Below are 12,976 nucleotides of genomic sequence, written 5' to 3' on the forward strand. Positions count from 1 at the left end.
ATGTAGGTCAGAGAGAATTGCCAAAGTTAGGAAGGAGAAAGATCAACATTGGAAGTATTGACTCTTCACATAACTTATATATCAGTGCCAGTTGTGGAGCCTGCCTATTTATATTGAAAGCACATTCTGATCCAGAAGGTAAAATGTTTTTCATTCAGCTTAGTCATTAAAGTTTGCCACAACATTCTCAGCATATTCCTGTAGCCTTAATATCACAGGTGAAATGTCTGCAATCTGCCGAGGATGCTTGTGTTTACATGTTTTCTCAGCTGATAGTATTTCTGTAAGCCTATGATAAACTGTAGCCATCCTATCCGTGTGGATTTTCTTTCTTTTTGCAAGAGAAGTCATTTATATATGAAAGAGAGATAAACCCCAGCCTTCATATCATAGTGGGGAAGTCTGTGGGAGGAAGGAGGTGTGTGTGTTTGCATGAAGTCATCATCCAAACAGAATGAGAAAAACACACATATAGCTATGTATGGGTAGAGTGATTTCCACCCTGTTTGTTTGGCGTCTGCCTATCACAGTTCTGCTTTTCTTATGTTCTGCTTCGCTCTACGCGTTCTGGCAAGACCCACTGATAAATGTGAAGGTTTTTTTTTTTTTTTTTTTTTTTGGTTCCCATTCAGGATCTGACCAATACCCCAACACTGTTGTTAGAATAGAAAATAGTTCGTCATTATTCTGTGTTGTTGTCATTCTTGTTCTAAACAAAATGAGAAAATGTGCAACATACTGTCTCTTTAAAAAACAATGTTTATCAAGTTGATAAATCCGCTTAAAGAACCATGGGATCAGTCTATCAGCTGTTATTATTCTGTATAATCAGAGTTCTCTCTATCAATAACAGGAGTTGACCCCTGCTAGCTAAGAGAGGTGTACCAACAGGGAGAGCATCCTTTACACAAATATTTTCCTTGGGAAGTTTCTGCAGTTTAAACTTTAATCTTCTCCGGCTTCCAGTGTGGTGATGTGATCTGGGAACCTGATATTCATGCCGATACTCAGAGCACGTTTAAAGGTTTATTGAGGTGAATGGAGTAGATGACAGGCAGGTGATGATAACGACAGAAGATGGTGGCTGACGGGCAGAGACGGGTCAACCAGGTGATGATGGCAGGAGCTGAATAACCAGAAGATGATAAAGCAGATGACCAGATGCAGACGATGCACTGCAGACAGAACCAGACTTGACCAGGTGCAGCAGACCCAAGCAGACTTGAGCAGAAGCTGCAGATGAGTTCCCATTGATGCAGAGCGAAGCACGAAGAACCCAGGAGAGACTTTTTTCCAGGCGGTGTAGTACTAGTTACGCAAACTAGAAAGGGCAGAGCGTGAGCAGGTCCAAGGAATAATCAGACAAAGCGACGAGAAGAGACTGGGGAACAAACACATGCAGGCAGCGGGACAAGACGAGACGTTCAGACAGGGAGTGGAGGAGTGAGGACTGTATGTGTAGGCAGAGGATCAGGTAGAAGGACTGGAGGGTCATTAGTGGCAGCAGGTGGATCTGATAATGGTGGCTGGGAGGTGACTGAACAGAGTGGCAAATGAATGGAAAGTCTAAAAACAAAACCCAAATCATGGCATACAGTTCTCTTATTTTTGTGTTCTGGTTGTCCTACCTTTGCACCCAGTAAATAAGGATCACTAGTTGCACCTGCGCTCCTCTGTCGCAGCACAATCAGCCTCATTCTGTTCACCTGTTCCTCTGCCGTCATAAACTGAGCTGCTACAGTCAGGCTTACCCATCATTCACACATTTCGTACTTCATCCGCACGTCCTTCGTTACGTCACCAATAAAAGCCATTCTGGTCAAAAGGGCATTTCCCACCAGCTCCATGGTGCTGCTGCAGGACAGAAAACCCTCCTCTATTGTCCGTCAGAAATTCGGGTAAGGTCTATCTGGGACAACTGACATAGCAAAATGCGTAAATTTCTAGAAATCAGACGAGCCAGACAGGAAGTCAGAAGCAGGGAGTGTAAATTTCAAAATAAAGGATTTGGGGGGCGGGTGTCTGTATGCATGGACGGATCCTGTTCGGATTCCTGCGCGGCATGTTTTGCAGTGAACTTACGGAGCACACGTCAAACGTCAGTGTGAAGTCGGCTTTGCTCAGTGTTGGACCCGAAACATGCTGCTTGGCTGAAGTTTTTTTTTTTTTTTTACTTTTTATGATAGCAGAGATCTAGTAAAAGCATAATACACAATTTACCGACCGAACATTGATCTTAACACAAAGTTATGCATGCTTTGCAATGTCTACAGAAAATTGCAACTGTTCCTCTGCTATTAGGGTACCTTCACATGGAATAAAAAACCCCACCACCCTCAACATCACCTACATCAGCTATTAAAATAAAGCCAGATTGTGCCTCAGATAATCTCACGCTTCATACATCAGCTGCACCGTCCCAAAATGATCCCACCGCATAGGCCCAGTATGTCACCCCATCCCAACACGCTCGTACTCTGCCAGGACGCAGCAATGTATCGAAGGATTATGCTACCGCTGTTACTGCGTTGCAGCCTTGACACCAGGTCGGCATGGCCAGATCTGCTCCAGATTCTTAATGAACAAACCACTCCATCATGTGCAGGCGCCACATCGTGGATACGCTTCATGTTCCACCCACTATCCCCATCAGGAGTCATGTTTTGTGCATGCTCGAAGCCCTCAGGCAACTATCACGCGCTATCAAGTCTACTGTGGGAGTCCTCTGCATTCTTAATACACCTCAGAAGAACTCGCCATGACCTGCCAAGACCAGTCACATTTTGGCTGACTTTAATTTTTTATGTGTTTAAGCTCACATAGATAATATATATATATATATAAAAAGTCTTGGGTTGACATATACCTGGCTTTCGAAGTTAGTGTTCTGTATACTGGGGATACAGTTAGAATGAAGAACACTTCCACTAATGAACCACTAATGCTCAAATTTAGGAAATTAACATTGTTTTTGTGTTCAAATTAGCAGCTTTTAAATCTACATTAGGGCTGTCCAGACAATTTCTATCAACATGTCTACGATGCGGCTCACAACCGAAAAGCATTAAACAGAAAATGGCAACCTTTGGTTCAATTCACGCTGGCAGCTTTTAGTTTCATCTCAACAAGACAGCGCTTCAAGTAAACTATATTTAATTTTGTGGCGACAGGAAGCTATGAAACATTAATCAATTATTTTTAGCAAAACGGAATATCATTACGTTTTTGCTGCTGTAGCGTTTCATAAGGTGTTTGTTACGTCTCTGGCCCAGTCTGAGTTATTAGTGAGGAGCTGCTGTAATGCTGGCCTGTCTTTTTATTTTTTTTTTTTTTTTTTTACAACATTTCTTCAGTATTTTTATTCTTTGTCACACCTAAATGCTTCTGAGCATTAACTATTTTCTACTATTGGAGAGACAAAAAATGAGGGAATACAAAAAACAGTTTTCAAAGAATAATTTATCATGTTTAGGGGGGAAAAAGTCATCCAAAGCAACCTGGTCCAATGTGACGATAAAATCCCACAGCTAACTGCATCAAGAACCATTATCCACTGCAGTTATAGGCCTGCAGTGCATCTTATGTTAAGGACGCCGACTGCAGGCCTTGGCTAAGCTCAGTGTCTCTGATTCATCAGTTAAAAGGGGACTGGAAAAAAACGGTGGAAAAAGCCACTGCTGATCATCAAGAACACAGAGACCTGTCTCAGATTTGCCAGAAGAAAAAAATAATAACATATTGATCCCCTAGACATTTGTGAAAGTATTCTGTGGACTTGTGTGCTTCCCATTTAATTTGGTATTAAAATGATATAACATTTCAGGGAAGAAGGTGGCCAAAGTCAGCCATAGTGGTGCATTTTTCTTTCTGGACCTGGAGAAGTTGCTGTACTCAATGCATGTTGCTCTCCTGCTGCAGGACCATTACTTCATGATCATAGGTTCAAGCTGCAGGAGAGCCATCCAAAACGCAGCAGCGAGTCTGCCTCAGAATGGCTAAAAAAAAAAAGGCCCTGGAAAGAAAAGAGCTGGACTTGAATCTGATTAAGAGGCTGCCTGACCATGAACAAGCTGCAGGCTGAATTAGAGTAATTTAGCAGAGTGGCCCAAAATTTCTCCACAGCGATGGAAAATGTTAATTGCTATAATTGTATCACAAAAGCTTGATCAGTCTTTGCAGCCAAAGGTGGAACAACCAGTTATTAGGTTTATTTTTCACGTAGGGCCAGGTTGGTAATATTGTTTGGTTGGTAACCATATAGGTTTGGTTCCTTAATAAACAAAATAATTGTTTGAAAACTGCATTTTCTTTTCACTCCAGTTATCACTGTCTCATTAAATTAGTTTGACCGGAAACATTTTGTGGTGATGAAAGAAAGAGCAACTGAGATTGGGCTTTTGCAGTATGTATGCAAGCGGTTTACACTGATTTTACTGTGAAAACCAAACCGCTGAAGGGCCCATTCTGAAAATTTACGGTGCGAACATGAGCAGAGTTACAGCCGAAGCGGTGCGGTCTTCCTGCCTGCGGCGCGGCGAGGCCCTCGCAGCGCTGCGGTGCAATGAAGATGTACAGTATCTGATTGTAGACACTGAGTAAAATGTCACCCAGAAACAAACACGTCGCCACCGCCTCGCTCACACACAACCCCAAGAGTTTTTTTTTTCTACACTTTATTAATATTTATGGGCAGTTTTAACTGCTGTGGCTTTTATAGCTCAGCTCCTAGCGCGCCACACTTTATTAATATCATAAGGACAATGTCAGCAGAGGCCTTAAAAAGGGTTATGGTTATTATGACTGTGTGTGTGTGTGTGTGTGTGTGTGTGTGTGCATCTGCCATTTAAAAAGAGGGTAAGCGTCGGTGTGAACAGTGGGTGTGTTGCGAATGAGTTTAAGTGCACGTCGGTTAAATTGTGTGTATCGGCGTGTGTATGTCTCTGTGTGTAAAGGCTGCGAGGATTTGCTTATGTCAGCCTTTTCTACGACTCCTCTATGACTGTTTTCTTAAGGTTTATTCCTTTTTTTCACTCTTTTCAGAGAGAAACAGAGCAGATCTCTGTATTCATAGATGGGTTGGCGCCACTCAAAGCAGAAAGGCAGATATTGACCCTTTTATTCCTACTGGACAATCCCCCCCCCCCCACCCCCTTCCGTCCCATGAAGGGCGAGTTTGTGTGTGTTGTGTGTCCTCAGGAATAAAAACTGTCCACTCGCCGGCTTCTCGTAGGACGGAGGGCGCATGTCGGGGTGGGAAGTTGCCAATGTGCGGTTAAAAAACGTCGACAAACACAAAGTCAACGCCGTCAAGCAGTACCCTCAGAACAAAAGCGTGGATGAATGATGAACTGGTCAAGCGGATGGTGGGTGTATAGATGTGAGGGTGAGCTGTAAAGTAAAGCGAAAAGCCAAGCTCAGCCACAAAACGACATTAAACGTTTTCTTGACGGTTATTTTTTTTTTTTTTTACAAAAGGCTGTTTTGTGTGGAGCAGCCCTTTAAACCAAACCTACAGCATCCGTCCAGGAGTGGCAGAAACCTTCCATCAGACTGAATAACCCTCCTCCTTTTCATTTGTTCCTCTATCAGCATCCATTTTCTCCTTTCAGTGTTTATTCCAGCTCCTTTCCCCATTCCCGTCTGCACAAATCAGCCTGTTGGTGATGAGGCAACAGCTGTGCACATGAAGGCTTTTTTATTCCTTTGACTCATGACCCGATACGCAGTCCGTATGAAAAGAGACTCGCCTTCCTTTAATGCTGGTGGAGACTGCCAGTCATCCAGGAAATGACCATCCTAAGTGCTTGAGTAGAAGGCAACTGGAAGTCTGCTCTTGTTTCCTGAAAAAAAGTTTAACCCCCTCGTCCAAAATCTGGTTCATCCAAAAGGCTTCCTCGGTTCTGAAGAAGCTTTTTGGGCGAGAGGTCAAACGTCTTAGCAGAAGAGATCAGGTTACTTTCTACTCAAGCACTTGAGATACCCTCCTTTTATTCTAGTTTTTTTTTTCCCATGCCAGGTTATGAAGAAAACTTATTTAGTCCTTACCAGGTTGTGAAATAACTTAAATCTCACCTTAAATGGGCACAAAAACAAAGCTTATGCACAGTCATTATTCAGTAAACCAAAATAAATATGCTGTGTGTGAAAATCAAAACTACCCCGTGGTCCAATAGCTTGTAAAACAAGCAGCAGCTCTCCAAATAGCTGTAAAATGCCCAACTAACCTTCCAAGGTTGTTGGGCAGCAACATCCGCAATGAATGAGGACACTAAGAAACTTTATAGTGACAGCTTGTTTAGGTTACATAACTTTTTCAGTCGAATCATGAACTAATCCAATGTGTTTGTCTTCTTCTGGGTTTTTGCTCTGTTGTCATCATCGGCCTCACCTCACCATGCTTCAGAAGACATGCTTATTCCTACTCTTATTACCTGTAAGTAGAAACTTCCCATCAGGAACAACTGCTTTCTCAGCCCATCCAATGTTCTTTCTGGCTTCCTTTGGTTTCTGTTGATGTTTGTCCTGCTTAGCTTCCATCGAATGTAACTTTCTAAACCAAACTGTTGAGTTTGAGAACATGTTCAGTTATTATTATTCCACATAACAAGGCTGTTGTGCAGCTGTCAGACAAACACTGCAACCTTTTGCCAAAATAAGCTAGTTGGTACATTGAACAAATACAGCTTCGTTGCAAAAAACACCTTTTTGCATCTATAAATTACATTTTAGTTTAATATTAAATTAAATTCTGCCAAAATAATATGCACGTGTTGTAGAAATGTAGAAATATGGAGACACTTCATGACGAAAGATTGTCCTCAGTGCACGTAAACATTTATAATCTAAAATGAGTTGTGCACACTTTAAAGTTTTGCAGTTTTCTGCAGAAGTATGCACAAACACGTATTGTTTTTTTTTTTTAACTAAGTAAAAATAACCTGGTAGTGAAAGTTTCCATTTTGGAAAGAAAAAATGCATAAATACCAGCTGATCTACAACAATATCACACTCACCAGCTGCCATTTTTCCCTCAGGGTCTCTGACCATTGCTCTGAGTTTTCTCTTTACTCTGAGCTGGTAAAGAAAATACCTCCTGAGTTCAAACTCAAAGTATCATTTCCTGGTCAGAATATTAGTCAACTGAATGTATTTAGGTTAATGGTCCAATAAAAAGAAATATGGACTTAGGTGGATCTTTTTTCCTTAACATTTAAGCAGCATTTCTACTGCAAAAAGTCTTTCATCTAGCTTCAGGAATTGGTGAAAATCTAAGGATGATTTAGTGCAAACAGTAGTTTTGTTGAAGGCTAAAGTTTCTGCAGCTTTTTCCATAAACCCCTGTATCTACACAGTGGCACACTTAAATATGCTTTACTATTCATATGATATAATTTATGCATTATAAATAAAAACTATTGTTGAGATAGGTTACGCACATGCTGATGTGGTGCAGATTGGAATATTTCAGTTAAACTTCTTCTGGATCGTCTGCCTTTTAAAGAGTCTCACCCTGAAAGGTCAATGTAATTCACTCTTATCTCCTCCGCCAAGTGGCCACTTCCTGCTTATTAACCACTTGTAATGAAGAGCTATTACAGCTGTCTTAAGGCATGCACAAGCGCGTAATGACACACTCACACGTACAGTTGCACACTTACCTGCTTACCTGTGCAGACGTCGGCACTCTTTTGCCCTGAGCTCGTCTAAAAAAATCCCTGCAGAGAATTTCTGAAACTCGCTGCTTCTCAAAGCGTCTTCAAAGCCCTGGAAAACGTACTTTAAATTTGGGGCAAGTCCTAAACTCAGCAGAACAATTACCACTTGCCCAAACTTCCTCTAAAAGGAGCTCCCCCAAGGCTCCCTGGCACCAGCAGAAACTGCTCTTTCATGGTGAGAAGCCAAAAAAAAAAACACAAAAAAAACACGCATGACAGCATTAAACTGATTTTATTTTAAAATGCATTTTACATTTGTTCTCGGGAACGTTTGAAGGGTTTCTGCTCTTTCATACACAGCGAGACTGCAGAAATCAAGAAGCTTTACTCTCATTATATTATGTGTTACCATAATGACATTTTTGGTTAAGCAGACACAGAATTCACATAGTAACACACACAGACACAACAAGACATGATCTATCCATTTTTATATATATATAAAAAAACAAAAACAAGTTGATTTCATTGTCAAGCCACATCATTACCTAGGAGGCTTGAGCATGTAGGGAAGGGGAAGCACCTCCAATATTAATTCCAGCCATTTTAGTCAAAACAGTTGCTGTACTGTAAATGCAATGAGATTATCAGAATTCTTAGTCGAGTCAAACAGGAAGTGAAATAATTCATTATGCTGTTAAATAAATCTAAATGCATGTGAGTACACTTAATTTTTCATCTACAGGGGTAGCCTGAGGAGGAATTTGAATGCGTGCCGGACTGGTGCCGGCCTGCAGCGTGTGTCTCTCCCTTCACCTCGTCCTGTAGCCCTCCGTCTCTCCCTCCCTTGTTGGGGTTGCGGGGCTCAGATGAAAGTTTGTTTGGGTTTTGCCTGCAGCCTCCTCTGGAGCTACCACTGTCATCCTGAGGTGACTGACTGCTTGTCTGACTGCAGACTCCAGCAGGGGATGGCTGGAGGATATTTGAGTTATCCAGCTGCCAAGCGACTGGCTGAGGTCATTCCAGGCATAATAAAGGAGTTTCTGCCAATTTCTTGACAAGTGAAACGAATGTTTGCTCCCCTTGGTTTTCTGGATACCTCCAGGTCCGCCTGTGGAGCTGCCGAGCATCAGCTAAAACGAATGCAATCCCTTGTGCAGGCTTTGTTTTTTGTTTTTTTAAGAAGAAGCCTTGATGGTCAAGCTCCAGGTGAAAGGTTCTTTCTCCTGACGTCTTGATCAAAAGGAAAATAATTGCATCCAAGCATCCATATTTGACTCTGAATCAAGTATTTTCAGGAATGTCAGAGGAATCAGCAGCACATGTCACGTTAGAATAATAGACATGAAAACATATTTCCCCAGATGCTTGGACTTTTTCCTCTTTTAAACTATGGAGACATAGTTAATCTGTTAAGTCATGGTTTCTCTGATCACCTGTAAGCCTGTGGTGTAAACATAGCAAGGCTCATGATTTGGTTACTCTGTAGATTAAAATAAAAAAAAACAACAGAACGTTTTTAGAGAGTTTCTTCTGATTAACCTATAAATCCTAACAATGTTAGCACTGTATAATACATATTTCATCTGCATTTTTCTTAAACATCCATAAAGGGAAATGACTGACAGCATTTTAAAGTAGTTGCATCAATGATCCACAGTATATTATTTAGGAAAAAAAACTAAATTTGTCTCTAAACTGGATGGAAAAACACAAGATTCATTAAACATTTATTAGAATTAAGCGAGGGAATAGCTCCATTTCTATTTTTAGATCTTCTACGCTTTCCTGTTCACTTTATGTTAACATTTAATTTCCAGTTAACACATAAAAAGATGTTTTTTTTGGGCTGAGTTTATTTTCATTTCTTCTAGTAAACACTACACAACTGTTTTTAACCCTTTTTAATGTTTTAGCTGGAAATGAAATCTTACCATGAGGTGGACTTTTTGACGTTTTAACAGGCAAAACATGATGAAAAGATTTTTCTTTTCTTTTCTGACATCAGTCGGCCTGGATAAAAGCACATTCACACTGTTCTCCATAGTAATATTCTTAAAGAAAAAAAGGAAAATGCAATCATTTTTTATCTGAGAGCATTTTCATTCATGTATTCATAGAGAAGTTAACTCCACAGCTGAAGTTACTTCGTTGTTCTGATGGAAGATGTCATTTTTGTCAGTTTATGCGGGGTTTGTTTGAAATTTAGGCAGCTGTTGGGTCAGGAAGCAACGTGGATTTAATCTGGATGCGTTATTATTAAAAGAGCGCGCTTCAGCTTGAACAGTGCCGACTCGTTATGGTTCACTGTGCGTCATTTCACCCTATACAATTAAGCATACAATTAGGAGGTTTCTTCATTCTATAAAATGAATAACCTTCAGTAATGAGTCTTTTTTAATGGAAACATAGCTTTTGGGAAATGAACCCCTCAAGTGCTCCCGACGTCTAATACATCACATAAGAAACAATTATAATGCATTTTTTTTTTTTTTTTTACCCATATAAGGAGTGCTGCTGCTTTCCTTCACTTCATTTCCTCTCATCTTGTGTCTCTCGGGACTAAAACTGTTCTTAAAGCCATCAGGGAACCACACAGCTTTCCCAGATGGTTTTTCAACGTCCCCTAGCCACACATCTCTCATTATCGACACATAAAACAGCCTGCAATTAGCGACGCCAGGGGCACAGAAGTAGCTCATGAGTCTCGGTAGGGCCGGCACCCAGTGGGGCAACCTGAGCGGTTAATGAACTGCCGCCGTGATATTCATTAAAGAAGGATTATGTCGCACTCATTGCCAATTACAATACGAAGGAATTTGTCATTTAAACGAGCCCATTATTGGGATAAATGTGTGATAGGAAGAAGTGCAGCGAAGGAATGGGAAGGATAATGAGAAAGTCTTTTCCGTACAGGTTTTGGGCCGCAGCCTGTTGCTTTTACCGCTTCACTCAGGATTACATACATCCTTCCCTTTTCATGTTCTCCATATTCTTTCTAGGCCACCTCCACCTCGTTCCCGTCTTATTGCTACTTTTTATTAAGGTGCAGTCAGATAGTGTAGAATAGGCAGCTCTAAATAGACACTTGGCCCCAATCACTCAATGAGTTATTTGGCTCCGTTGCTCAAACATTAGGGTAGAGTAGAGATTAAGCCAGATTTTTATGTAAGGAAAGTATATTTGGGAAGTTTGTCCCATCTTTCCTCCTTACTTTTTAACATGCTGCCTTTAATTTGCTGCTCTTTGTGTTCTCTAATCTTTACCTGAAAGTAGAAGCGGTGTGGTGTGGCTGCACTGCGCCTTCACAGCGGATCGCAGCAACTCTAGTCAGTCAGAGCGTTTCCACCCAGAGTGCCGCCGTGCGTTTCTAAAGCGCTGGCCACTTCTCTAAAATACACGACTGTTCCACTGTGCCGACTCCACGTCAATCTGGAGCGGGTCGTTCAGACAGGAAGTCAGTTGGTAAAAAGCAACGTGGACTCGGTTGAGTTTACAGGTAAAAGATTACCTGAAGCATCAATACGTCCTTACCTGCTCCAGCACCATACATACGTCACCATGGACGACCAGACGCGTTTCTTAGAGGTGGAAAATCACACAGCCTCAAATAAACCAGTAATTTATTGCCTTACCACGTCTCTCTTTAATATTACTGGTTTATTTCTCGATTTAAAGCCTACAAGTGCAGTACTATCGCACAATGACACAATCCTCGCGGGGATCCGACGGACCAGAGGCACGCTGGGGTTTCCACCCTCCCGGTGCAAAGTACGGAGCAGCTGCACCACGGGGCTCCCAGATTCAGTGGAACCCCGGGTTTGGTTCTTTGTACGTTTTTCTCCCATCAGCCTGGCCTTCCTCTATTGTTTCAAAGTAGGATTGATCAGTTAGTTCTCCAGGCATTCTTTGGGTCTTTGACACATTTTGTATGGACTTTTCCTGCTCTTTGACTTATTCTCAGTCCGGTACCATTAGAACATGCTTTTTTAAGCCACTTAACTCTTACCTCTTTAACTAGGCTTGGTTGATAGTCCTCCAGGCTCGCTGAAGTCTTTTTCTTGGACTCTGGCTCCTTTACTTTATTATTTTTTAGAGGAATGTCTTGCTCAAACCATTTAACTTTGAATCAGATGGGCAGAAAAAAAGAAAACTCCTAAACTCAGTGTTGTATCAGTAAATCTCATGCACCTAATGCATTTTGTTACCACCAACATGTCACAGAAATACAACGCTGACACTTCTTTTGGCCAGCACTTGGTCACTGTGCTCATTTTTTCAGCACAAACTGCACTATATGTTCAAGAGGTGGACAGAAAATAAGCGAGAAAGCCACAAAGTCTCTCCCCCCCACCCCCCCATCCCCCCCAAAAATGTGAAAGCCCTTCAGAAAGCTTGGGACATTGCATTGAATTAATGTAAGAATGTGTGACTGCTTTGATTAAAAATGTGAAGAAAATGAGAGTGGTATAGGGCTTTCATTACTAAAACACACAAAACACTCTCAAACACACATTACTGCCTGTAGACTGTGGGCCGAAGGATTGATGGGGATAAAGGAGATGTTCCTTCCAAAGCTGACCTCCCGCTTATTGCTTCCTGACCTTCGGAGGGATCAACAATGTTTTGCCCACATGCACACATAGACACAGACACACGGCAGTGCTTACAAACGTTTAAGCAAAACAAGCACCCCATAAAAACCAAAAGATTATTGATGGAAAAAGTACAGAGCAAGCACCGATTATTATATTCTCTCTTAATACACGGAGAAGCATCAGCGTGCGGGCAATCTCACTGGTCACACACACACACACAACAGAAAAACATCTACAAGTACAGAGTAATGAGCAGGCTCTGTGGTTCCAGGCTCGCGCTGTTCAGAACGGATGATCCTGCAGCTCATGATGCGCGCAGAGTTTAATTGTTTATTCAGCAGAAAAATAAAGATGTTGGCAGCGAACAGATAGGAAGGGCCAGAGCAGTTCATAATGCCGCGGAGAGAAGTTGGTGAACAATTGTCAACTAAATGTTTGGAGCTTCCGCAGACATGAGATTTTAAATTTAGATGCCATTATTGTTTGAAGAAAGAACATTTGTAAACTGCCAGTGAGAAGAGAACATGCACTCATAAATATCAGAAACGCTTAAATTGACCATTCTATATTGAGTAAATCGGTTGACCAACAACTTGAATATTTTATAAAAGCTAATAGAACTGGATTAAAATTTTGGATCATCCCTACAGGATCAACATTCTGCATACAGGCTCAAATGTAAAACATACACAATTGTCCTTTAGCTGGATGCAGAGAAAACAC

General features: G+C 41.4%; 1 protein-coding gene across 1 annotated transcript in view; it reads left to right on the forward strand.

Annotated features, from left to right (window-relative positions):
• Nucleotides 1-12,976, forward strand: part of ptprt (protein tyrosine phosphatase receptor type T) — a gene marked incomplete in the record, with an annotated part of 394,538 nt that overhangs the window by 271,141 nt on the left and 110,421 nt on the right. Inside the window, 1 exon segment of the mRNA XM_036124734.1 lies at nt 6,404-6,433. Within this exon segment, the coding sequence (XP_035980627.1) occupies nt 6,404-6,433 (30 nt within the window).

This window comes from Fundulus heteroclitus, chromosome 20 (assembly GCF_011125445.2).
Source record: "Fundulus heteroclitus isolate FHET01 chromosome 20, MU-UCD_Fhet_4.1, whole genome shotgun sequence".
In the NCBI taxonomy this organism is placed as follows: domain Eukaryota; kingdom Metazoa; phylum Chordata; class Actinopteri; order Cyprinodontiformes; family Fundulidae; genus Fundulus; species Fundulus heteroclitus.